General features: G+C 48.5%; 2 protein-coding genes and 2 long non-coding RNA genes across 7 annotated transcripts; all 4 read left to right on the top strand.

Annotated features, from left to right (window-relative positions):
• The first annotated feature begins 668 nt into the window (after positions 1-668).
• Positions 669-12,070, top strand: LOC119269326 (disease resistance protein RGA2-like). 2 transcript variants are annotated; one of them, XM_037551124.1, is made up of 2 exons: positions 669-4,202; positions 11,940-12,070. In XM_037551124.1, the coding sequence occupies exon 1, from the start codon at positions 669-671 to the stop codon at positions 4,197-4,199; it is 3,531 nt and encodes a 1,176-aa protein (XP_037407021.1). In that variant the 3' UTR covers positions 4,200-4,202; positions 11,940-12,070. The 2 variants fall into 2 exon arrangements, with proteins under 2 accessions (XP_037407021.1, XP_037407020.1); XM_037551123.1 differs by lacking the exon at positions 11,940-12,070 and adding an exon at positions 11,612-11,714.
• Positions 11,940-16,475, top strand: LOC119269327. Its single transcript, XM_037551125.1, has 8 exons — positions 11,940-12,392; positions 12,469-12,560; positions 12,655-12,729; positions 13,856-13,962; positions 14,048-14,103; positions 14,266-14,416; positions 14,898-15,212; positions 15,438-16,475. The coding sequence occupies exons 1-8, from the start codon at positions 12,030-12,032 to the stop codon at positions 16,295-16,297; spliced, it is 2,019 nt and encodes a 672-aa protein (XP_037407022.1). The 5' UTR covers positions 11,940-12,029; the 3' UTR covers positions 16,298-16,475.
• Positions 16,476-17,212: 737 nt separating this feature from the next.
• LOC119272204 lies at positions 17,213-21,296 on the top strand. 2 transcript variants are annotated; one of them, XR_005134710.1, is made up of 5 exons: positions 17,213-17,490; positions 17,587-17,812; positions 18,570-19,430; positions 20,505-20,791; positions 20,933-21,296. It is a non-coding gene; the product is annotated as an uncharacterized LOC119272204 (long non-coding RNA). The 2 variants fall into 2 exon arrangements; XR_005134709.1 differs by lacking the exon at positions 18,570-19,430.
• A 2,674-nt stretch (positions 21,297-23,970) lies between these two features.
• Positions 23,971-25,311, top strand: LOC119269325. Of its 2 annotated transcripts, none has more exons than XR_005133561.1 (2): positions 23,971-24,651; positions 24,987-25,311. It is a non-coding gene; the product is annotated as an uncharacterized LOC119269325 (long non-coding RNA). The 2 variants fall into 2 exon arrangements; XR_005133562.1 differs by having other exon boundaries at positions 23,971-24,655.
• Positions 25,312-25,891: the final 580 nt, after the last annotated feature.

The raw sequence follows: 25,891 nt of genomic DNA, 5'->3' as shown, positions 1-25,891 counted from the left end.
TATTGAAGGAACACATCTTTGCACAAGGCATAAATAAGGCTATATATGTTTGGTTCCCATTATATTTGTATAAATTGACAACTGTGGAACGTACCTAAACATTTAGAAAAGATCCTGCTTTTCCTATGGCGCAGCCAAATAATTTTTATTACATATTCCCGTGTTTTCAGTTCATATAGGATTTATTTAACATGCCATGACACCAAATTTCTGTATTTTCCATTCTTGTGTTGCATTTTTGAAATTTCGCAAACCAAAGAGGCCCTTAGAATTATAGAACTGCTCACTTGTTTTTCATTTTTGTTCAGTGTCACTTTGAAAGGAACCTCAATGATTAGGTCCTGTCACTCGCAGATAGTGAGGTGTGAAAGCCAAAAGTTAGGTACAGCATACACCATCCACCATCCACCACCAAAGGCTCTCTGTCCAAAGGAGCAGTTAAATATCTCCAAGCCAGGGGATGGTTCTTCTCCTGCTTATTTAATCGTTTGTGTTGAAGATGAGTCTCATGAACTGTACTGCACGACCATAAGCAGAACCTTCACCTAACATGACTAGGCATAGTTAACCAGAGAGACACGCTTGCAAAGTTCAAACTGAAATTTTCAGAAGACCTTTCTGGCTTGGTTTCACATGGAAGAGAATTCATCACTTGCTAGTTGCTACTGATGCCCAGGATAAGGAAAATGCATGGAAATGGCCAAGCACCATCGGGTGAACAAGTCAACACGTCCCCAAAAGCACATGGTCCTCAGTCCTCACCAGTGTCTACTCCTTTCAGCCTTTCTTCCCCTTCTGCCTTCTCACACAGTCAAACAACTGAAAAACAAGGAAACAAAGCTCCCATGGCAGCAGAGGCAATCTTAGGAGCCTTCATGCAAACCCTGTTCCAGAAATTGTCTGAAGCACTTCTCGACCACTTCAAATCTTGCAGGGGCATCCATAGCAAGCTGGAGAGCCTCTCCCAGATTCTCTCTCAGCTACAGGCCTTCCTCGACGACGCCGAGGCAAAGCAGCTGGCAGACGCGTCCGTGCGGGGGTGGCTAGCGAAGCTCAAGGACGTCGCATACGACCTGGATGATCTGCTCGACAGGTATACAGCCAAGATTATGTATCTGAAGAAGAGGAAGGTGAAACTCTCTACCAAGGCAAGTGTCGGTTCCCCTTCTTCCTTCCTGCATAGGAATCTGTACCAGTACAGGATAAAGCGTAAGATTAGCGGGATATTGGAGAGGTTGGATAAAATTGCAAGAGAACGCAACACGATTGGGCTCCAGATGTTGGGTGAAATGAGCAGGCGTGAGACGCCGGAGAGGCCACAGTCAAGCTCTCTTGTGGATAGTTCAGCTCTGTTTGGCAGGGAGGGAGACAGAGAGGAAATGGTGAGGCTCATGCTATCTGATAATGGGCACAGTTCCTGCAATGTTTGTGTTATTCCAGTTGTTGGCATGGGGGGGCTTGGTAAGACAACTCTTATGCAGATGGTGTACAATGATGACAGAGTGAAAGAACACTTTGAGTTGAGGATCTGGATCTATGTGTCTGAATGTTTTGACGGGAGAAAGCTAACGCAAGAAACTCTTGAGGCTGCTGCCTATGACCAATCCTTTCCTAGCACCAACATGAATATGCTACAGGAAACACTCTCTAGAGTGTTGCGGGGCAAGAGGTACTTGCTTGTCTTGGACGATGTTTGGAATGAAGACTATGATAAATGGCTCAGCTACAGAGCAGCCCTAATTTCAGGAGGGCTTGGAAGCAAGATAGTGGTTACAACACGCAATGAGAATGTTGGCAGAATCATGGGAGGGCTAGAGCCCTACAAGTTACAGCAACTATCGGATGATGACAGCTGGTCCGTATTCAAGAGCCATGCATTCAGGGATGGTGACTGCAGCACATACCCGCAGCTGGAGGTGATAGGAAGGCAAATTGTGAAGAAGCTAAAGGGATTGCCTCTCGCATCGAAAGCATTAGGGAGCCTCCTCTTCTGCAAAGCAGATGAAGAGGAGTGGAAGGGGATACTAAGAAGTGATATATGGGAGCTACCAGCAGACAAAAATAACATATTGCCAGCTCTGCGGCTAAGCTACAACCATTTACCACCACATCTGAAGCAGTGCTTTGCATTCTGTTCCGTGTATCCAAAAGATTATATATTCAGTAAAGAGAAGTTGGTTAAGATTTGGCTAGCACTTGGTTTCATCAGGCAATCTAGAAAGAAGATACCGGAGGATTCTGGTAATGCAGATTTTAATGAGCTAGTAAGCAGGTCTTTTTTCCAGCCCTACAAGGAGAACTATGTGATGCATGATGCAATGCATGACCTTGCTATATCAGTTTCCATGGAACACTGCGAGCGATTTGAGGATGGGACAAGATACAAAAATGCCATAAAGACCCGTCATCTTTCATTTCCATGCACCGGTGCCGGGACCAAGCATTTTGATCCACTGTATGGGTTTAGGAAGTTAAGAACACTAATTCTCATGCATGGATACAATTCTAAGATGTCTCGGTTCCCTGATGGTGTCTTTATGAAACTTCAATTCCTTAGAGTTCTTGATATGCATGGAAGAGGTCTTAAGGAATTACCAGAGTCTATAGGGAATCTGAAACAACTTCGCTTCCTAGATCTCAGCAGCACTGAAATAAAAACATTACCAGCATCTATTGTCAAGCTCTATAACTTGCAAATTATGAAGCTGAACAACTGCAGCTCACTAAGGGAAGTGCCACATGGCATCACTAAGCTCACTAATCTGCGCCACTTAGAGGGAAGCACAAGGCTACTGTCAAGGATACCAGGAATTGGAAATTTGATCTGCCTACAGGAATTAGAAGAATTTGTTGTCTTGAAGCGCCCCGGACACAACGTCACAGAGTTAAGAAACATGGATCAGCTGCAAGGAAAACTTACCATTCGTGGCCTCAACAATGTGGCTGATGAACAAGATGCAATTTGTGCGAAGTTGAAAACCAAAGAACATCTTCGAGCTCTACACTTTATATGGGATGAGGACTGCAAACTTACTCCTTCAGATCCACAAGACGAAGTTCTGGAAGGCCTTCAACCACATATCGATCTCAAGGAATTGATGGTTAAAGGTTTTCCAGGGGCGAGGTTCCCGAGCTGGCTTGCTACTTCATTTCTTCCTAATCTGCAAACCACACATATCTGCAACTGCAGATGCACAGTTCTCCCGCCATTAGGCCAACTTCCTTTCCTCAAAAATCTCAATATAGCAGGAGCAACTGAGGTGACACAAATTGGACGCGAGTTCACAGGACTTGGGCAAATAAAATGTTTTCCAGCATTAGAAGAGCTTCTGTTGGAAGATATGCCGAAGCTGGGAGAGTGGATTTTTTATGATGCTGATCAGTTGTTCCCTCAATTAACTGAACTTGGTCTCATCAATTGCCCAAAGCTGAAGAAGTTACCCCCTGTTCCACCAACACTTACAACACTGAGGATAGATGAAGCTGGACTTGAGTCACTTCCAGATCTTCAAAAAGAAGCTTGTCCGTCTTCTCTAACATTTCTATACATCAATGGTTGCCCGAATCTAACATCTCTGCGTGTAGGCTTGCTTTCACATAATCTGACAGCCCTCAAGAGTCTAACAGTAGCCCACTGTGAAGAGCTTGTTTCGCTACCAGAAGAGTGTTTCCGTCCACTTACATCACTTCAGTTCCTGCACATCTACGAGTGCCCTTGCCTGGTACCTTGGACAGCCCTGGAGCGAGGCTTGCTTCCCGCTTCAGTTGAGGAAATCCGTCTAGTATCTTGCTCTCTGTTAGCACATGTACTTCTAGATGGCCTACAATACCTTCCTCGTCTCAAGCATTTTCAAATTGCTGACTACCAAATTGCTGACTACCCTGACATCAGTAACTTTCCACTGGAGCTTTTACCTCACACACTTCAGTTCTTAGATATATCACGCTGTGATGACCTCCAGTGTTTGCCTCCTGGTCTGCATAAAGTCTCCTCACTTGAAACACTACATATCTCCAACTGTCGTGAGCTTGAAAGCTTGCCAGAAGAAGGTCTGCCCAGGGGGCTCAAGGAGCTTTACATCAATCAATGCCCAAAAATTAAGCAACGATGCCAAGAAGGTGGGCAGGACCGAGTCAAGATAGCTCACATCAGAGACATCGAGATTGATGGGGATGTTATTGTGCTTGAGCAGATATAGAAGGTGACACATTTTCTCATAATGACATTGATACTGCAATCATATACTCCCTCCGTCCCAAAATAAGTGTCTCAGCTTTGTACTAGCTTTAGTACAAAATTGTACCAAGCTTGAGACACTTATTTTGGGCGGAGGGAGTATATATTTTCCAATATTAGTCTCAATAAAGAGTTAAATTTCTGTTGCAAGCTGCAATTGTGATTAAATATCTAAACTGATGTGACGATGATTTTTTCATGAGCAAGCAGTTCGAGTTTATATATCGCAACAGTCATAGGGTGGTTAACCAAACTAGGAGGAAAGAAACAAACTAGACCATCAAAATATTAAACATACTGCGAATTAGTTCTTTTGATAAATCTCTTTGCAGCTTGGTGATAGTAATTAACTACTATAGAAAGTGATTAATGACCACGAGTGTAATAGTGTACTAGAAAGTACAAACCATGAAAAGAAGTAGTGTTATGAAGTCGTAGATATCTTGTTTACAGATCTAATAGTGTAATAGTGTACTAAAAGTACACCATGAGTGTAATAGTGCACTAAAATGTACACATGCTGAATACTCACACTTGTACTTATCAGCTATCTGGGTTAACTGAGGTTGCATGGGAGAATTCTAAGTACAAACTAGATCTCAGTCCGAAGCATGGTAGCGCCCATGTGTGAGACATTCTAGGAGGTTTCCAGATCACGCTATGAGAATTTATCCCCAAATCATTGCTCATGGGAAAGGGTTCCGGATGTCCCCAACGGCTCCTGTACGGAGAGGCGATCCTATGGGCGACGGAGGGGGCGACGCGGGGGAAGCGGTGGATGGCCGGCAAGGCGCGGCGGAGTGGACGCTGGTCAAGTCCGGCGTGACGCCGGCGAGCGCTGCGCCCAGGGAGGGGCGGTGTGACGCGCCGGTGGGCGCTAGCGACTGGTCCGGCAGCCGTTTTTGGGCCCTGGTGGGGGAGGAGTCAGAGGATTCAGATGCGGAGGAGGTCGCGGTCGTCGACGGGGAGGGGACGGCCCGTGGCCCGTCCCTAAGCTCGGTCGGGGATTTCGTAGCCAGGGCGGTGGAGCTCGGGGGCTCGCTTCATCCTGGCAGGCGGCGTGCCTTCGCGCCCGGGGGCCGTGGTCCTCGCCGGCGTGTTCCTCCGGTCGGAGCGGCGCGTCGGGCGGTCCGGTCGAGGTCTCCGCGTTGGCAGGGTGCTGGCCTCTCTGCGCCGGAGGCAGAGGTCGGGCTCCTACTGCGGGCGAGCCCGCAGAGCCCAGGGGTGGCTGCTGCGCCGGCAGCGGCGGCCAGGGAGGCGGCGACAGCGTCGGATTTGCCAGGCCCTAGGGTTGGTGCCCTGGCGCTGGCGGGCCAGGTGGGCCGGGGCGGATCCCAGGCTGCTCGGCCCACTCGGATCCCGATCCAGCCCACGCGCGGGCGGTCCGTCAGGGGCTGTGCAGCCAGGCTCCCACTGGGCCTGTGGGTGGCCGGCCCGGTCCAAATGGCCCAAGCCCAGAGGCTCCGGTACTTAAGTGGTTGTGGCTGCCCAGAGGAACCCTAGATCCGTCGCTAGGTTTTCCAGCCACCAAATCGGAGGTGCGCCGTCTCGGTCACTCTGCTCGCTCCCTCTTCCCCACTCCCCCTCCGCCGCCCCTCGTGCGCTCCTTTGCCGAGGTGGTGGCCATGGGTTCCAAGGGCGAGCGGCGGTTGGACAAGCGCCCCCTCCCTCCTCTTGCTGCGGTGCCGGAGCGCGGCCGAGAGCGCGAGGTGCGGTCCAAGGCGCATGGCGCGGCGCGCGACGGCGAGTCGGGTGGATGGGGGCCGCCGCCGGCGTGGTGGGTGAAGGACCAGGAACGCAAGAAGCGGAGGAAAGAAGAGCACAAGAGAAAGGGACTCGAGCTCAAGCGCATCAAGGAGATGCCGCAGTTCCAAGGCGACCGGATCGGCGACCCTTTCGCGTCGAAGAAGAAGTTCAAGGCCGCGGGGCCGGCGGGCTCCAAGCCGCCGTCCTCGCTACAGGCGGGGTCGTCGAAGGGCACGTAGGCCGAGCCAATCCCGGTGGAGGACGCTGACGACAGAGAGTGCTTCAAGTGTGGCAGGGCGGGGCACTTTCAGAGCTCCTGCAAGTTCGCGCCTCTCTGCATCCACTGCTCTCAGGAGGGCCATGTCTCGGCTTGCTGCCCCTCCCGTGGCAAGCCGCTGCTCCTCCAGACCATGGGCCATGCCATCCCAGGAGGGGGCTTCTTCTGCCTGCAGTTCCCCGAAGCTGCTGACGACGCTCAGAGCGGTTTCGGGGTCAATGCCGCCATCCTCTCTGCGGCCCCGGGCGTGCTGTCGAAGGAGATCTTGGAGGTGGAGCTGCCACATCTGTTTGAGGGAGAGTGGGACTGGCAGGTGGCCCAGGTCGATGAAGATTGCTTCTCCGTGGTCTTCCCGGACCCGGCGATGCTGCGCATGGCGACCCGCAGTGGCAAGATCTTTCTGTCCCTCAACAACATTACCGCTCTCATCCGCGACGCCATGGCAGACGAACCCAAAGGAGAGACGATGCCCGAGGTCTGGGTGAAGCTCTGGGGCATTCCCTCCAAGCACCGTAAGGTGGATCGCCTCATGGCCGGACTGACGATGCCGGGCCGCCCGCTGGTGGTAGATGAGCTGTCTTTGATCCGCTCCGGCCCGGTGAGGATGCGTTTCGCCTGTCGCAAGCCCGAGAAGCTGCGAGGATCGGTTCAGCTTTGGCTCAACGGAGAAGGCTACCTCATCAAGCTTGAGCCGGAGCTCGCACCTCGTCGCGGGGCTCCGGCACTTCCCCCTCCTCCACCGCCAAGCAACAACAAGAGCCCGGATCCGGGCGACAAGGAAAAGGACAAGGAGCATGACAAGGATCCCGATGCGAGCATGGAGGATGATTCCATTGACATGGCGGCATGGGAGAAGCTTGGCATCAGGGGGGCGAGCTCGCCACCGGCCCAGCCGCGTCAAGACCGGGCTTCTTCGATGGGGCCGATGGAGACGGACGTGGCCAACCAATACGGCTCCAACTTGGAGCTGGTGACTCTCCAGGCTCCGTCCGGGCTCGACAAGGGGCACACAGCCTCCTGCGACACTGGAGTGCCCGCGGGAGATCGCACGCCGACTCTGCTGTCTGTGAGCACCGTCATCCCATCCTTGGTTGCTTCGCCGGCTTCGGGTGGGCACGACGGTAGCAAGAGTGGGTCCGTGCGGCAGATGAAGAAGCTTGCGGGGCGCAAGGTGACCACAGAGGGGATCAGGCCCATGGAGTCGCTGGGCGCGCCGCCTACGCCGAGGCAGTCGGTGATGGCGCTTGCCGCTCCCACCGCGCTGCCCATTGGCGACGCGCTGCTCCAGGAGGCATCCAAGGCGGCCCCGATTGCGCAGGCCAAGAGGTCCAAGGCGGTGGCAGCGGCTCCGGTCCGCTCCAGCTCGCGCTCCAGGGGCGCAAAGGCTGGCCTGCCGGCGATGCAGCGGGCCCAGCTCATCCAGGCGCAGAAGAACCTTGAGACATCAGGTAACCCTCCCCCCGTTTTACTATTCTGCAGTCCTTTTCTGACGATCATTTGGGTGAGGTGTTACGGGAGAGTGGAGTGGACGCGTCTTTCTCTGGGGGTATGCGCGAGCTGGTGCCTTTGTTACGAGCGACCGAACAGGCGCAAGCGGCGATCGCTGCAGCGGCAGCGGCGCGTGCAGTTTAGATAGAGCAGGAGGCAGGGGCTTCGCAAGCTCTAACGTCTCGGCCCAATGAGGTGGTGTTGGCAACAGGGGTTGCCCCCCCTCCTTCACCTTGCAGGGTCAAGGCGAGGCGAGTGGCCAAAGCGGTGTCCTCAAGGGGCATCCGTCTCCGGAATAGAATCATCTAGATGCGGGCCATCTTTTGGAATATTCGTGGGTTCGGCCACGCGGGCAGGAGATCTCAACTGAAGGAGTACATGCACAAAGAAGGGATAGATATTGTAGCTTTACAGGAGACCATTAAATCGGATTTCCGACACCACGACCTACTATCTATAGACCCCCTGGAAAGATTCTCCTGGTATCACCTTGCCGCAAACGGGCACTCCGGAGGTATGCTTTTGGGTTTCGACCAAGCTATATACGAGGTGATCGCGTGGGATGCGGGCACCTTTTTCCTGGCTGGCCACATTCGCCACCGTCAGACTCAGAGGGAGCTGGTGGTGATTCAGGTCTATGGGCCAGCAGATCACGCGCGTTCGGCCGCGTTTCTAGCCGAACTGCAAGCTAAGGTTCTTGCGGTGAGCAACACGCTCACGCCCCTAGTGGTGGGGGCGACTTTAATCTTATTTGCTCGGGTGCGGATAAAAACAACAATAACATCAATTGGACGAGGGTGTCCATGTTCAACAATGCGATCGCCTCGATGGCTATTAAGGAAGTAGCTAGGTCGGGCGCACGCTACACGTGGACGAACAAGCAATTGGACCCTATGCGGTCGGTGCTTGATAGAGTCTTCATCTCCCCAGAATGGGAACTGCTGTATCCGCTCTGTTCGTTAGTAGCAGAGACCCGGATCGGCTCGGACCATGTGCCACTTATCCTTGCCTCAGGGGTGGAAAGGATTCGCCGCAGCCCTCGTTTCTACTTTGAGACGGCATGGTTCGAGTATCCTGACTTTGACTCTTTCTTTAGGGAAAAGTGGTCAGCTTGTGTCAGCCAGGTGGGTTACCAAAGGGGCCCAATGGACCTCTGGATCGCGGTAGGGAGCCGCCTCCGGGCTTGCCTCAAGGGCTGGGGAGCCAACTTGGGCAAGCAAGCGCGATTGCTAAGAGAGGGTATTCTAGCCGAGATCGCGAGTATTGACCAGCAAGCAGACACTCGGCCGTTCTCCGAACAGGAGTGGGCTAGACGCTACGCGTTGGAGAACCAAGTTCAGTCCTTGCTGCGGGCGGAAGAGGAGTACTGGAGGCGCCGGGGAGGCCTAAAGTGGATCCTCAAAGGGGACGCGAATACTAAGTACTTCCACGCCTACGCCAACGGGAGACGGCGCAGATGTGCGATCCTCCGCTTGCGATCCGACCAAGGATTGCTGTTGACGCAGGAGGCCATTTCGCGGCACGTGTATGATTTCTATATCAATCTTATGGGGACGAGCGAAGAACAGCGTGCAGGGGTTCACGCTGACATTTGGGACCCTTCACAGCTTCTCTCAGAACGGGAAAACGAGGAGCTGGGACTAGCCTTCTTACCCGAGGAGATTGATGCGGCTCTCATGAGCATGAAGACAGATTCTGCGCCAGGCCCGGACGGCTGGCCCGTTGCCATGTTCAAACACTTCTGGCCGCTTCTTCGGGGCCCAATCTTTGACGTGTGTAACGGTTTCATGCACGGGACGGTAGACATCTCTAGGCTAAACTTCGGGTTCCTCTCGCTGATCCCTAAGGTGGCCGGGGCAGATAACATCCGCCAGTTCAGGCCGATCGCGCTCATCAACGTACCGTTCAAGATATGTTCTAAAGCCACTACCTCCCGCTTGGTCCCGATTGCGCATCGCACAATCAGCCGCACCCAAACGGCTTTTATACGCGGTCGAAACATTCTAGAAGGCTCTCTTGCGCTCCAGGAGATCATCCACGAGCTCAAACGCACCAACGAACCGGCTATTCTACTAAAACTTGACTTTGAAAAAGCTTACGACCGCGTGCATTGGAATTTTTTGCGCCAGGTCCTTCTTAGCCGAGGCTTCTCGGCCATGTGGGTGCACCGGATTATGCAGCTGGTCTCGGGTGGCCAGACTGCTATTTCGATAAACGGAGAAGTAGGGAATTTCTTCAGGAACAAGCGGGGGCTGCGTCAGGGCGATCCCATCTCCCCGCTCCTGTTCAACTTCGTGGTAGACGCCCTTGCGGCAATGCTGCGCAGGGCGACCGCGGCTGGCCATATCAAGGGTGTGGTTGGCCACCTTATCCCAGGGGGGATCTCCCACTTACAGTACGCAGACGACACTCTGCTACTGTTCCAACCAGACGACCACGGCATCGCTACGGTGAAGGCCCTGCTGTTAAGTTTTGAAGTGATGTCCGGCCTAAAAATAAACTTCCACAAGTGTGAAGTTCTGTCTATGGGGATTGACAGAGAGGAGGGGCTCCGTATCGCAGACCTCCTCAATTATAAAGTGGGAAGATTTCCCTTTACGTATCTGGGGCTGCCTCTAGCGCCACGTAGAGTGACGATAGACGAATGGGCACCACTAACAGGGAAGGCGGGGAAGAAGGTGAGCCCGTGGCGTGGCAAATTTATGTCCTCCGCAGCCAGACTGGTTCTCACCAACTCGAGTCTTTCCTCGCTCCCCTTGTTTGCTATGGGGATGTTCCTATTGGCAGAAGGGGTTCATGCCAAGTTGGACACGCCGCGGGCACGATTTTTTTGGGAGGGGTCGGACCTTAAGCGCAAATACCACATGGTAAAATGGGCTGCGGTATGTAGGCCCAAATCCTTGGGAGGACTAGGGATCACCAACACCAGACTACAGAACATAGCGCTCATGTGTAAATGGATCTGGAAACTCTCGCAAGGAGCGACTGGACTTTGGGCTGACATCCTTCGGGCCAAGTACTTCCCCAACGGGAATTTCTTTGAAGGGGAAGCAAGGGGCTCCCCCTTTTGGCAAGACCTACAGGCCATCAGACCCGCTTTTGATAAAGGTGCTAAGTTCCAAGTCGGTAATGGTCGCTCCACCCGATTCTGGCTAGATTTTTGGGTGGGCACAGGCCCTCTTTGGGAAGTGTTCCCTGAGTTGTATGCTCTAGCTGTGGCGCCGGACCAGCGAGTGGCAGAGGCATTGGCTCATCCCCTGGCCATTGCCTTCCGCCGTAACCTGAACGAGCAGGAAGCAGCAAAGTGGGAGGCTTTGCTGCAACTCGTAGCCCCCGTGACGCTAACTGAGGAACGAGATAGGGTTTCCTGGCACCTCAATGCGTCCGGGAAGTTCTCCGTCAAGTCTTTGTACCACAAACTGTGCCAAGGGTCGGTACAGACAGTGGCTAAAGGACTTTGGCAAGCCCGCGTCCCTCTGAAAATCAAAGTGTTCCTCTGGCAGCTGTTACGCGATCGGCTTCCCACATCTGTTAACATTGCAAAGAGGAACGGCCCGGCCTCTGGGCCGTGTGCGCTGTGCGGGTCGCCACAGAACGCGAACCATGTCTTTTTCCTTTGCCCGCTGGCGCGTTTTGCTTGGAGTGCAATGCGTGAGGCGGCCGGGGTCTCGTGGGATCCGCGCTCCTCGCACGAACTGGTGGCGCTCCTGGACTCGGTCCAGGGCCAGGGCAAGAGGGTGTTGTGGACTAGCATTGGCGCGATGCTTTGGTCCCTGTGGCTGACACGCAACAAATTTACCATCGAAGGACAGTTCCCGACGCACCCAGCTAATATTATCTACAAATGCTCTTTCCTCTTGCAGCAATGGAGTCCGTTGGTGAAGCCGAAGGACGCTGATCTCATGAAGCACGCCCAAGTCCGTATTCACCAGGTTTATGTCGCGGCTAGGGAGCCGGTGGTGCCAGCCTAAGGGTGGGCTCCCAGCGTCTACGTTCTAAAAAAAATTATCCCCAAATTACAAAAACAATTTGGTTAAAATTATTAAATTAATCCTCATTGTGAAAATTTATCTCCAAGTTGTGCATCCTACCATCTGAATGTCGAATTTACAGCATGCGCACAAACTGAAACTGCAATTTGGTTGGCACAGTGGGGTCAGGCTAGGGTACTCACATGTTGGTATCGTGCAGGGTGGAGCGGACAATGTGAGCGGCGGCGCGGGCCTTCCGGCGGCGGCCGCCTGCCCGCCTCTCCTCCGACGAGGGGCGGCCGGGGAGGCCATGTGGACGGAGGCTGGCCACGGCCGCAGCTTCACGGTGGCCCTCAGCGGCTCGGGCAAATTGCAGAAAGCACCCTGCTCGTCGCTCGCAACGATACACACACCCTTGGCCCCACCCTGGCAGCGAGTCGTCGCCTTTTCCCCCAAGCGAAACGGCGCTACCCCACCGGTGGGTTTAGTAGGGTTTGGACTCGCTGCTCGCCTCGGCTCGGTTCCCATGGAGGCGGCGGAAGATGCAGGCGACGCCGGCGGCGGCCGCTCCACCGCCCGGAAGCTGGTGCCGTGGTCGAGCTGGGCGGAGTGGCGCTTCGTCCGCGACGCCATCTTCTCCCCCTACCCCGACCCTGGCGCCGCTCTTCGCAGGGTAGGTATCCTCTTCCTGAAGGCCCCCCAAAATTATCAGGCGAGTGGTGAGAAATCTGACTCTTTCGTTGGCGCAGATCGCCGCGTGGCGGAGCAGGGGCTGCCTCCCGATCCCCGTGGAGGTCACTGCGGCCCTCTTCGAGATAAGGCTGCGGGATCCCTTCTTCCGGTATGCTGTTTTGATGCATAGTTCCAACCTTTTTCTCTTGCGTGTGGATGGATTTGGGACGAAGTTATATATGTGAAAGAAAATTTTCCTCTAGGAATGGAGTGGCTTCGGATGATAAGCTGGAGTCGGACGAGATGCTCGCCTTGCTGTACAGTATGGCAATCATCAGGTGAGGAAATTCCTGGTGCTATGTGTTGAAAAATGAATAGACTGTTGATTTATCACGGTGCCAAAGGAGAGACGACGCCTTTTATCAGGTCGGTTCGAATGGGTGCCACATCTTGTTGTGCAGAGAGGTGGACTGTGCAAGCAATTTAGAGAACAAATTAGTATTCGTGAGTTGATGTTCTTAAAGCTGTTTTTCATATTTTTCATGTGGTTCAGAATTCTTCTTGAATAGGAGTTTTTGATGAAAGAGCATAGTTTACTTCTGCAGATCATCAGGAGCTTAATCATAGTCGTCCTGATGCAATTGAACTAGAAGGCCGCTAGAAGTCTAGAACATACTTTGGTGTCAATATATTGTGGTCCCATTTTTCTGGAACATGCGTCAAAACACCGGTCTGTTGTATTTGATGGATGCCAAAACGGCACGAAATCTAACCAACCACCCTGGTGGCACTGACCAAAGTTGCTCTGCTTTAGTTTTTCCATAGTTGATTTCAAAATTATCATATGTTGTTCACTTCCATCGTATTCTTCTGCTCAGTTTGTGGTTGCTGCCGGAACTGCGCTTATCCATTAAGCTGCTGTGAAAGAAAGTTGTGAAAAATATATTGCTCTATTTAGTATCATACAAGTTGGAGTAGGCTAACAAAAGCCTTTAGTCCCAAAGAAGTTGGGGTAGGCTAATTTAGTATATCATACAAGTTAGATAAATTTTGTAAGCCGGCAGTTTCACTTTCCTCACATATGTTTGGAGCCATCTGTTTGCAACTTGATTGTACACAGCTATCCAAATACACAAGTGTCTCAACAAGATAATATTATCATAATCCAAAACAATGTCAAACCGAGTCTTTGTATTAGTTATGCATAATGCATTGCTATGGTCAGTACCAGCCTCATGTCTCAGAGGAAAGAGTGCCCAACTTAGCACCAAGTAGTTACTGACACTGCAATCTAGATGCACATATCAACATTACTGCAAATTCTTGCTTTTATTATTTTTTATTTCTGTACTGTAGAGCTCTAATGAGATTAAAAACTGAATGTATGCCTGATCAGGGAAAGACTTCAACAGCGATGACTATGTACAAGGCTTATTTTCTACTTTTGTTTAATCTTATTCCCAGGCTTGTAAATGGTTTTATGGAGAGCCCGCACAAGGAAACTGGTCGTTCAATATCTGATTTAGCTGAGACTGTTGGAGTACCACGAATTCTCGTTGACATTCGTCATGGTTAGTAATTTTTGTCTATTCCATCTAGATTATTTTGCACTATTCTAATTCAGTCCTAATGAAGATATATATCGCATGCATGCAGAGAGTTCACATCGCGGCATCCCCTCTCTGCGACTGCTACGTTTGGCAGCCATTAAAGTACACTGAGTTGATTGATTAGTATTTCTAGGACATCTAGCTAATTATTTTATTTCTCTCTGGATGGTGGCTTTGGTATTAAATCAAATAACATAATTTTTAGAGTTGCTGGTATGTTTTGTCAGTGATTCTGCATCTTTAACAAATTGGGATTACTTTCAGGCATTTGATTGGTTGAAGTGTAATTACTGGGATTCCCAGACTAGTGCAATTCCTGATGTTCGACTAGAACTAAACTCAGTATTGCATGACATCGCTCAGTCGCTGAAGGGAAAAGATTCTGAAAGTGCAAAATCAGGTTCCAAAAGGAAACGTGAGTATCGTCATCCTGTAGCATGAACTCTGATTAAGCTTGGCACTTGGGCTTGTTCTGTTTCTTTGGGATATGGGTTGTCAGAAATAGGTCTTCTCTGCTTTGGTTTGCCCTCAGATTTTTCTGTGTTCAGTAAGAGACTAATGCTTTCTTGATTACCAAATCTGGATTGAGTTAGTGATATCTTCCATTAATCTGAACTGCCCAGAAGTATTACATATATTAATGCTGGAATAACTGTTCTTGTCGTCATCTGTTTGCTGCCATCTATTGATCTGCTTTGTGAATATGCTCGAGTTAATTTGTTTTCCACCACCTGATAGTGACATGAATATCAATTACTTGTAGTATTTATGACAAAACTTTCGGTAGTGCTTCAAGCTATGACAGAATTATTTATAATTATAACTCTCTCTCAGCCCAGTGTATCTCATGATCAGCATAGCTCAGTATTAATTGAGTTTTGTTTTCTAAATTGCAGGTTCCCAGAAACATATTTTAAATGCCATCAAATATGTACGTCAACTTTACTATACATGTCCCACTGAGGCTGTCTCTGTTCTTTTGGAGTTTTGTCAGCTCGATGCCCCAGAAATCTCTGAAAACAGCGATATACATCAATCTGATAGTTTGGATGTGAATCACTCATCTGATGTTCAAATTCAGAATCAAATATCAAATGGAGATATGAAAACCATTATAACAAAACTATCAGAAAAAGAACCAAGAGTGCTTCTTGGCTTACTAAAGTCGGTAATTGAAATGATTGAGGCCAGGAACGACCTTGAACACAAAGGTACTGCCCTGATATTTGGGTGTCCTAATTTCAGTTTTCTACCATCTCTGCAACCTTATTTCCTTGATTTATACCATGATTTGCTTCACATCACAATCCTGGACTGGATGGCTTGCTATGTTTTATTTCATTATTCAAACTTGATGCTAGCATTTCCGTTCACGGCTCTTGTAGACTTTTGTTTGTACAGATATACTGGTCTTATTAGTTTCGTTATATGTATAGGTGGATCATATGTATGCCTGCCAGCTGAGTCATCAACAATGAAAAACTTGTGCTCCCTGGTTCTATGGATTGTCACAAGCATAAAAGAGTTAAAGGATTCCGGCCGTATTGGACTTGTCCACGAGATAGGAGTACTCTCTTCGGACAGGAATGCGGTCCCTCGTTTCTGTCTCGCAAAACTTCTGCAGAAGTTATTGAGTTTGCCCGCTATAGGTGAAAGATGCATTGCAGATGCAGCACTATTGCTGATTGAGATGGTCGGCAATAATAACATGAAGGAGAAACTGAGGAAGCTTCCTTTGTTGTCCCTGCGAAGGTCACCGAAAGATACCCTCCTTGAATCCAGAATCTTGTCCAATGGACAAGAATCGGTTGAAAGCGCAACACAGAAGTTGGAAGCGTTCAAGTTGCAGTTGAGAAAACCAGATAATGCGAGTTTAGCTGAAAATGGAACTGAGGGAACGCTTAACACAAGCATGCCAGAGAAACGTAATAGGTGGTCTATAGCGAAGTCCTGGACCCCCTGTCCGCTAGGAATGATACCTTGTTCATATAGTTCAACTGCTGTTCTTCCCGTCCTTGATGTCATTGATGATGAACTGAAGCATGACACAGCAGAACATGGAAGTTTTGAGCCTGATGGTCAGATTGAAATTTTCGACTCTTATTCTTACCCTGAGCAGCAGTTGGATGGTGAAGGCATCCTAGAAATATCAAGATCGCCACCTGAACATGGGATTTCTGATATGCCAGAAATGGCCTCTGGTCTCAGGGGTACATTACTGGTTGGTGGCGTGTGGAAAAAGCTGACCGAAGAAGAGTTGCTCTCCATAAAGTCAAGCATGAAAATTTTGTTGTAATATTGGCTAGTTATTCTCCCCTCATTAGTAAAATATTTCTCTTCTGTAAACGATCAAACGTTAGCTTTTACTGGGGCATGACAAAACCCTCTTTAATCAGTTTTGCTCAGTTTCTTCACTATTTTAGATAACAGAGACAATTTTTTTCTTTGACCTGAATTGAGATTTTGTTCTGTTATCACTTAAAATGTTTTCAGTGCGAGTAACATAAATCTGTTTCTGGGCGCTGTCAAAAAGGAGATCAAGTGCAAAAGTCCAACTTCTTTTCTTTGGCGGATACAACTAAAGTATCCACTATGGGGACATCTCGTTGCTCATCTGACACGAACTCTCGCACGGGGCGATGCCGTCTTCTGCACAGCCCATTGAAGTCACGAAGACAGAAGCTGACGATTCCAAGTCACGAAGACAGATGCCGTCTTCTCGCATGTGTTTGCGTCAGCTCCGTGCTTACTAGTATGTCTCTAGGGCCACCAGTTTCAGGCTATGTGACTCCTACAAGACGTGCTGACACCTCTGTGTTCTTGAGGTTCCTAAGGATTCTTTTATTGGCCTCGTGTGAGCCATGGCGTACCTGTGCATCAGACCCGGAAAGAACCGCAAGAAAAACCAGTGGGGCTGCTGTTCAAATTCCCGACGCATCATATTCCCGTGTGCATCCGGATAGCTACCAAGCCACTCAAAAACTCAACTAACAAAAACACGCCCCTCCTTGCTCAATTGTTCCCTCTGTCCCACGTTTTCTTCTTACCACTTCACTCCTGTAATACAATACGAAGTAGGAGGACGTGGAGTAATTGAGCGCGAGCTCAAATGAGCTCGTTATCCACGTCGTTGGTTAGCCTCTTTGGATGTGTGCCATTAATTTATCCTAGCGCTGGTGGTCATCCAGAAATCGGGTATTGTTCCAAAATACGTCCCCGGCAGCGGTGTCCAGTGAGCCAGATTTAACGCTGGGGAGGATGGCAGTTTGCCGTCGGGGAGGTGTTCCATGGATCAGAATCAGAGCCGCCGTCTGATCCGTGGATCAGGAAATTCGCTTTACTGTCTCGCCGCACGAGTCGAGTTGAATCCAGAGTCCAGTCGTCTTCTCTTGCAAAGCGACTGGCGATTTGAAGGCGACGACTGGGAGATAAAGGTCAGGAGCGGCAGCGGCGATCCAACATGGAGTTCTTGATGCAGCCGATCGGCAGGTACATCGATCCTTCCTTCGCCGCGCGAGGTTGTCTGCATTTTTCGGGCGTCTGGGTCAGCTTGTTGACAGCGATTTGTTTTTTCCCTTGGTTTAGATCTGCTGTGCTTGAGGAGATAGAAGAGAGCCTGGTGCCTGCCCCTCTGGTTGCCGATGACGAAGTGGTGGCGGAGCATGCGGTGCGGCAGCATCACAGGGCGGCGGACAGCGGCAAAGCACAAATCAGGGGCGGAGGCCGCAGCGGGCAGAAGGGATAGCTCCCCTCCGACGCTCGAGCTCTCAACGGGGAAGACGAATCCCCAGGCGCCCGGATGGAATAAGAGGTCAGTGGAAAAGCTTCCGTATGTCATCAGAGATGCAAATATTTTAGTAAAGAAAAATTGACATCAGTAAAGAAATCAGGCAACTATATCTTTCTAGATTCAGAGTATTTAGTACAATGCATTTAGCTGAACCCTCCTGATATGAGAGATGCAAAGAAATTAGTGGAGAAAAATTGGTAGCACTAATGAAATCAGGCAGCTGTAATTTACCAGGTTTAGCGGGTTAACTCCATTGCATTCACGTAGTTGAAATTCAGATAAGAAAAAACTTCCTTATGTCATCAGATAAGGAAAGATTTCAGTAAAACAGAGTAGTTTGTGCACTGCATTCAGTTGTAACTCATTGATATGCGAGATGCAAAGATTTTAGTAAAGAAAAATTGAGTGCGGTAAAGAAATCAGGCAGCTGCAGTTTGCTGAGTTCAGAGGAATAAGTACACTGCTAGATGGAAATTATGTGATCACAGATGAAAATCAGACAGTCAGATAATGAAAAGCTTAATTATGTGATCACAGATGGAAATTATTTTATTAAATAAAATTGACAACACTAAAGAAATCAGGCAGCTAGAGATGTATGGGTTCAGAGTAGTTAGCAAACTGTATTAAAATGAAACCATTTGATATGAGAGATGCAAAGATTTTATTATAGAAAATTGGATTGCAGAAAAGAAATCAGTCAGCTATAGCTTTGTGGATTCAGAGCAGTTGGTACAATGCATTTGGATAAATCATACCTACTGCCTGGTGTTTGCAGGCTGAGGCTTGGTGCTGCTGCACCAATCAGGACACCATGCCCAAATCGAATCAGTGCGTTCGACAAGGCTGTCAAATGTTTTGCAGAGAAACCGGCTGAAAATGTGATCACACCTGTTCTCGGCATTACATTCGACTCCTTGGGCGAGGCTTCTGGTGATGCTCTCACTGATTTGTTGTTAGTAAATCAGATACAATGGAGTACAATTTTTATCTGAGAAGCTCATGAAAAGCGTGCACATAATGAAGAGATGCTTGGTTTCATTAGGGCTAAAAAATACCAGCTAAGCATATAGTGAAGACATGGACGAGGGATGCTCGCGACATTCTGCCACCTCATCTGATACAATACCAGAAGGACAGTATGTAGAACAACCCTTTTTCGTACAGAAACTTCACGATGTACATGCACGCAATGGAACTAGTCAGGCTGGGCGACACTAGTTTTGAAGCCTACAATCAATTGATGGAGTTGTTCAAGTCGAATTTGACAGTGATGTTACCCTATGCAGAAGTTAGGGATGGTCTTGGCCTCGAGGATAGACTGGCAGACAGGGGGGCTGTGGTGAATCAGACTCCCATGGAGCTGGTTTCGGCGGAACAAAACATGAACGCCAAAGCAGCTACTGCTGTTTTAGCTAACAATGATTCGGTTTCGAGGACAAGCAACAGGTTGGAAGGACTGCTGGCTCCAGCGAAAAAGAAAGATATGGGATGGCCAACGACAAGTACGGAGAAGGCTCCATATGAAGGTCTAAGCAAGAGGACTAGGTTTTGCACGATATGCTGAAAACAAGGGCATAAGCAAACTAAATGCCCTGATGTGGTGATGTCCCTAAGCAACCTCGGAAGCCTGCCAAATGTAAGAACTGTGGCTTGCAAGTAGAATGCAGTTTGAGGGGCACCCGCAAAATAATTTTAATAAATCAATGGAACTAAGGCTGGCAAGTAGAATGCAGTTTGGGGAATGCACTGGGTAGGAGCTGATGGGCTCATGATGTCTTTTCAATTATCTTATTTGCTATTGAGGCATATGCCTGTAGGTGACATGTTTTAGCTTCGGCGTAATCTAAACCATGGTTAATTTTTAGGTGTTGACATGCTTTTCGTAACTCTGCATATTGGCCAGTGGCTAGGTAATGTAATAAGTCGAACTGTGTTCCAGCTTGGCATGTCTGGTTTAGTTTCAAATGTTGGCTTGTCCCCAGGTTTTCATGAACTTGTGTGCATGCATTTGAAGGTAAAACCCTTAGCCTTGGATTTTAAGAAATTGACTAGGACTACGGGAGGACAACTACTGCTGCTGAATTTCGGAATGTGTAGGTTTAATATGACAGACTACTGCTGCTGAATTTTAGGAAACTAGTGCTGCTGAATTTTCGAAATGTCTACGGTTAATATTCAGCTTATTGCAATCTGTAGGGCCCCTTGGATTTTATAAAATTGATGCTTATTATGAACAGAAGTTCGAAGTAATTGACCATATAAATTAGTGCTGCTGATTTTGGAAATGTCTAAACTTACTAAGACAAAACTAGTTTAAAGGCATGGGTTTTCCACTTTTCCTGAATGTATGTAGCGGCTAGACAGCAGCGAGTGTGTTTCATCTAAACTTAGGCCCTGTAGCACTATGCAAAATACATAAAGTTGTGACCGATCACCATAGCCGGAGATCAAGTGTTTGTAAAAAAATTATTTGTTCAAATTATGATTAGGCACTAGTGATAGTAACGTTTTGTGTGAAGAATATCCGGTGAGCTTTTCAGGAGTCATTTGCCCAAAAAATAGGTTTAATTGTAATGTTTTCCGAGTATGTTTTGAAATTTCCATGATTATGCAGAAGTATGATAAAAGAAATGTGTTAAGTATATGTGCTCCACTACAAACGAACAATCTCGGCCAGGATGTGTAATCAGTTTGCTGATTTGTCATGCAGGACTAGGGTTGGATTAGTTGGCAGGACGAGGATGAAGTTGGTTCCGGCCAAGAGCAGCGTCGTGCGCTGGCTGTCGGCGGAGCAGCGTGGAGGCGCGGCACGGGGGAGGCTCAGCTGCTGCATCTGTGGCTGCATGCGCACATGTGCTGGCTGAATCTCCGCCTGGCTGCTATGGTCGAAGTTGTGGTCTCGCCTGTATCTCTGCTGAAGGGGAGCCGACGGGTGCATAGCAAGGGGGGTTGCAGCACGTACGGCTGCGTCAGCCCTGCGCGAGTCAGCTCGGGCAGGTACGTGTCCGTGGGTCTAAATGAACCCGCATAGCTCAACCTGCATGGATTCTAACTTCAGACACGGAGTGGGGATCCAAGCTCCAAAAGATTGTTCTTCATGGTAGATGGGCACTTACATCTTTCCTGACGCATTTGTAGAGCAAGCTCGGCGCGCGCGAGGCGAAGGTGACCACCTTGTCGAGGTAGTCGGGGCAAGGGATAGGTGGCAGCACTTCCTGAGGCTGCAAGGAAGAAAAGTGAATCTTCCAGAGCAAGGGTGTGTGCGGTCGATGCAGTGCATGTATATATTAAAAAAATGTTTGCTGGAAGCCACCGTTAGGTGTGTAACGGCTGAGCCGTGGACCACGACGCTAGTGTCCATCTGAGCCGGCTAGTGCTGGATGATGGATGTCCCAATAAATGCGGTCGGTGAGTGGGCCCTATTCTATAGAAAAGCATCTCATACTACTCAGAATACGCAGTAAAATACATCTCCTGGTGCGAATCTTAGCGCCAGACAACGGCTGGGATAACAGGTCCATCTGAGCTCGAGCTCAGAATAGGACTTTCGTACGAAGTAGTCGGTTTATATCCACAGGATCAAGATGTTGAGTAACTCATTCTTCGGTAGCTCACCCACCCACTAGTAATTCAATGTTTGGGAGTACACTTGTACACCTTATCATACACTTTGTTGAAGGACGGGCTGGGCAGGACACATTCAGAGATTTTTTGCATATTCTAATCTTCACACTTGTCCTTGTCTTACTATCATTTCCGTTCAATAGCGCAGTTTAATGTTCCCAACCGTGGAAGGGAGCTTTGTCCCTGCGAAGGTCTCCGTGCCCCTCTCCCTCTCACCGATCTTTCCTACAAACCCCACTTGTAGGTTTCCAGCGCCTCCAACCGCAACTAACTCTCGCCGCCGCCGCTCGGGTTGCCTACAACAAACCAAAGAAAGATGTGGAGGCGGAGGTGGGTTAGCTATGGATCGTGAGTATCTTGGACGTGTTGCAGAGGGATGTGGAGCATGAGCGTTGCCGCAAGTCGGCGGCCATCCAAAACCCTCTACTCGACGCCTAATGCAGTGCGACCCTAACCCTAGCTCTTGGGCTTCGTGCTCGTGCCGCTCAATACCGTACCGATCGTCGACGGCGCGGGGCTGGCGCATCAGGAGTTCGCCTTCTTCCTCCATGATCCTATTCCACTCACTTGCCGACACCATGCGCCTCTCCCTCGCTCTTTCCTCTGACCTCTCCGACACTAGGCAATCTAGATGAGCAGGAATACTTTGAGGAAGTGGATGAGCAGCAATAGCACTATTGCTGATTAAGATGACCGGCGATAACAACATGAAGGAGAAACTAAGGAAGCTTCCTTTGTTGTCCCTGTGAAGGTCACCCAAAGATTGTACCCTCCTTGAATCCAGAATCTTGTCCAATGGACAAGAATCGGTTGAAAGCGCAACACAGAAGCTGGAAGCGTTCAAGTTGCAGTTGAGGAAACCGGATAATGCGTGTTCAGCTGAAAATGGAACTGAGGGAACGCTCAACACAAGCATGCCAGATAAACGCACTAGGTGGTCTATAGCGAAGTCCTGGACCCCCTGTCCGCCAGGAATGATACCTTGTTCATATAGTTCAACTGCTGTTCTTCCGGTCCTTGATGTCATTGATGATGAACTGAAGCATGACACAGCAGAACATGGAAATTTTGAGCCTGATGGTCAGATCGAAATTTTCGACTGTTATTCTCACCCGGAGCAGCAGTTGGATGGTGAAGGCATCCTAGAGATATCAAGATCGCCACCTGAACATGGGATTTCTGATGTTCCAGAGCGGACCTTTGGTCTCAGGGGTACGTTACTGGTTGGTGGCGTGTGGAAAAAGGTCACCGAAGAAGACTTGGTCTCCATAAAGTCAAGCATGAAAATTTTGTTGTGATATTGGCTAGTTATTCTCCCCACTCAGCAGTAAAATATTTTTCTTCTGTAATCGATCAAATGGTAGTAGCTTTTTCTTGGGGTATGAGAAGAACCCTCGCTAATCAGTTTTGCTCAGTTCCTTCACAATTTGGGACAATAGAGAGTATTTTTGTTAACACGTGCTCCCTCTGTTCACTTTTGTAAGTTGTTTTAGACAACTCAAAATGGATTGTTTTGCACATTGTCTGAAATGTCTTCAAGGTCTTATAAAAGTGAACAGATGGAGTACATGTTAAAAAGCTCATGCAATTCTAACACGTGGTGTCGCACTTGAGGAGACTCATGGACTTGTTGTGTACAGACAGTCATGTCAGTTTCCTGCACGAGACCAGTAGCATGCGGAGTCTTTGCTGGAACTAATTCTCAGCTTACGAGTTTCTGTTTAGGACCATCAGTTTTCGGCTGCTTAACAACCGAGATCCGGGAGATCCTTTGACCGGCCTCGCATGAACCAGGGCATACTCCTTCATACAAGCCAGAAACAGCTGCAGGGCAAGCGTGTGCAACTGCTGCTCGAATTCCCGATGCATCCCATTCCCTTGTACATCCGGATAGCTACCAAGACACTCAAAAACATGCTCCACTCCATATGCTCCTTCTTGCTTGATTGTCTCCTTTGTGTCGTGTTTCTTCTCAGTACTTCACTTGCAGGCCATGTAATACTATATGAAACGAAGAAGTGAGTTTATATCCACCGGCCTAGGATGCTGAGTAACTCATTCTTCGGTAGTTCACCCGCTAATAATTCAATGTTTGCGAGTACTCTAGTACACCTTATCATCCACCCGTCATTGAAGGCTGGGAAGAACATGTCAGTTTATTTTTTTGCATGTTCTAATCTTCACGATCAGCCTTGTCTACCCACAATTTTTATACAATACCACAGTTTAAAGCTACCAGCCATGGAAGTGAGGTTTGTCTAATCCTATATACTTAAGAAGTTCATCCCCACTAATCTATTTATCTTAACATGCAGCATATCCACATCAGCAGCCTTCCACATCAGCAACCCACCCATGTCAGCAATTCATTTTTTCTCTGTTTCAGTTAATGGTATGATTTTTTGAAGTAAATGGTGTGATTTAATTTAGTATTGGCTCATCTTCATGTTGGTCTGTAACCGATGATGCATCGCCTCTTATCCTGACTCCCCACAACCCCTCCAATATAAATAGCTAGAGTAGCGAAGGATCTCCAGCGACAGTTCCGCCCGTCGACGTGTTCCTGTTGTTCTATAACCGATGACACATCGCCTCTTATCCTCGACTCCCCACTACTCCTCCGCCGGGCCATCCGCGTCCTCATGGCCATTCCTATCCCCCGCCCAATCTCTTCCCCTTCACGATCCTTCTTCTCCCCCGCTCTACAAATATCTCTCTTCCATGGTATGAGCGGCTATGCTTGAGCGAAGCGACGGAGTAGCGAAGATTGCGAGGTTTGGTTGGGGACAGATGGGTGCTCCCTGTGCAGTGACCTTTCCCTCCCTCTCTCTGTACCAGATTCATTTCTCTGATCTTCAAGTCATTTTTTCCTACAATCTCCCATATCCCCGTGTGTTTAGTCGAGATGACTGCCGTGGAGACATGGTCCTTACCTTTCGTCTCTTACTCTATTCTGGCCAAGGGAGCTCCGACGCCGTTGGGGAGATTGGTTCTGGTCGGTTCCACCGGAATCAGACCAGCCACTGGTGCGGCGTCGGGCAGGGGCGCAGGGCTGCAGATCTGCGACGAGAGGATGACCTCAAGAATCTGGACCGTGCTGCTATCCAGCAACTAGCCGCGGCCAACATGGGCTACCTCCACATCGGCTGCACAGCCGCCGGTGCATGCTGATCCGGCCACCTGCGCCACAGCAGAACAATGAGCGACTCCTTCTTATCCTTCCCACTACTACTGTATGTACGTCTTATCCTTATCCTTCTCTACGGATCGGTCTCTATTAACTTCTGATGGTTACTTACTTCACACAGCCCAACCCATTTGATTATTTTATCTCGAAGCATTATTATTTATTTATTTGTCAGCAAAGCGCGAACTGCAGTTTTTAGTTTGAAGTGCCATATCATAGCAGGCATAAGGAGTAACAATTAAAAAAATTAAGAAGACACAAGTCGCTAAGTTAGCAAAGTTTTGGTTTCAAGTGTGATCCCTTTTCTCCAAAAAAAAAACAGAAACCGGTAGCATTTTATTATTATTTTTGTTTCATATGGTATCCATCTAATATTTTCAGGAGTATTCAAACTGAATTCGAGGTGGAGAAAAAACTTGGTACACTGATTTTTTTTTATTTCTCATTTGAGGGCTCTAGGTCATGTCTATCCGAAACATTCAAGTTTGGAGCTTTCGGATCGTACTTCAGAAAGAACATTTAGTTACCGCCAAATTCTTCTCATGCATGTACAGAAGATCGACAAATGTAAGATACTCATTTTATTGTTATGTAATTCAAAAAAATCTGTAATATGTGTGATATGTAAATACGGCCAAGATTGTAATGACTTTTGTGAACATCTTATTGGTTTAGATGATTTTACGAAATTGAAACCTTTCAACCTGACCACAGGTATACCCAAAAGGTTAAGTTGTTATTAATTATCATTTTTAGGTGGTTATAAGCTGTTATTATTTACCTTTTTAGGTGGCTTGATTTTTTTTCTAAATGGTCGAAACATCATTTGATGTGATGAGAATTCATACATGACATTTCTGCATTAGTACATTATTTGTTGTCACATGCATATAATATATTTGGTATTTTGTTCAAAAAAATTCATTGCTACAAATTCCCGCCGCAACGCGCGGGGTATTATCTAGTTAATATCATGGGTAACCCCAGTAGATCAGTATATTAATTTTGGCCGTTGTTTGGATATACCCGTATCGTGTGTCATTGTTTGAAATTCACCATGTCAATGTGACACACACAAAACTTTGCAATTGATGAAAAAGTGTGGCGCCATGAAATACTCCCCCGTCCCAAAATAATTGTCTCAACTCTGTACTAGCTCTAATACAAAGTTGTACTAAGTTTAAGACACTTATTTTGGGACGAAGAGAGTACATTTTAAAATTAAGCGGCCGTGAAAAATAGGAAGTGAGCTTCATACCATAGCTAGAAACCATCTCTTCATTGGG

The sequence above is a fragment of the Triticum dicoccoides genome, chromosome 3A (genome assembly GCF_002162155.2).
Source record: "Triticum dicoccoides isolate Atlit2015 ecotype Zavitan chromosome 3A, WEW_v2.0, whole genome shotgun sequence".
NCBI lineage: Eukaryota > Viridiplantae > Streptophyta > Magnoliopsida > Poales > Poaceae > Triticum > Triticum dicoccoides.
The sequence above is the reverse complement of the archived record's forward strand: the minus strand, read 5'-3'. Positions and strand labels throughout refer to the sequence as shown.

Excerpts from the sequence above, each read along its gene's own strand:
- LOC119269326 (XM_037551124.1), top strand. The coding sequence starts at position 669 with ATGCCCAGGATAAGGAAAATGCATGGAAATGGCCAAGCACCATCGGGT.
- LOC119269327 (XM_037551125.1), top strand. The coding sequence starts at position 12,030 with ATGTGGACGGAGGCTGGCCACGGCCGCAGCTTCACGGTGGCCCTCAGC. Across the intron at positions 12,561-12,654 it reads CTGCGGGATCCCTTCTTCCG|GAATGGAGTGGCTTCGGATG; the intron begins GTATGCTGTTTT and ends ATTTTCCTCTAG. Across the intron at positions 12,730-13,855 it reads TACAGTATGGCAATCATCAG|GCTTGTAAATGGTTTTATGG; the intron begins GTGAGGAAATTC and ends TCTTATTCCCAG.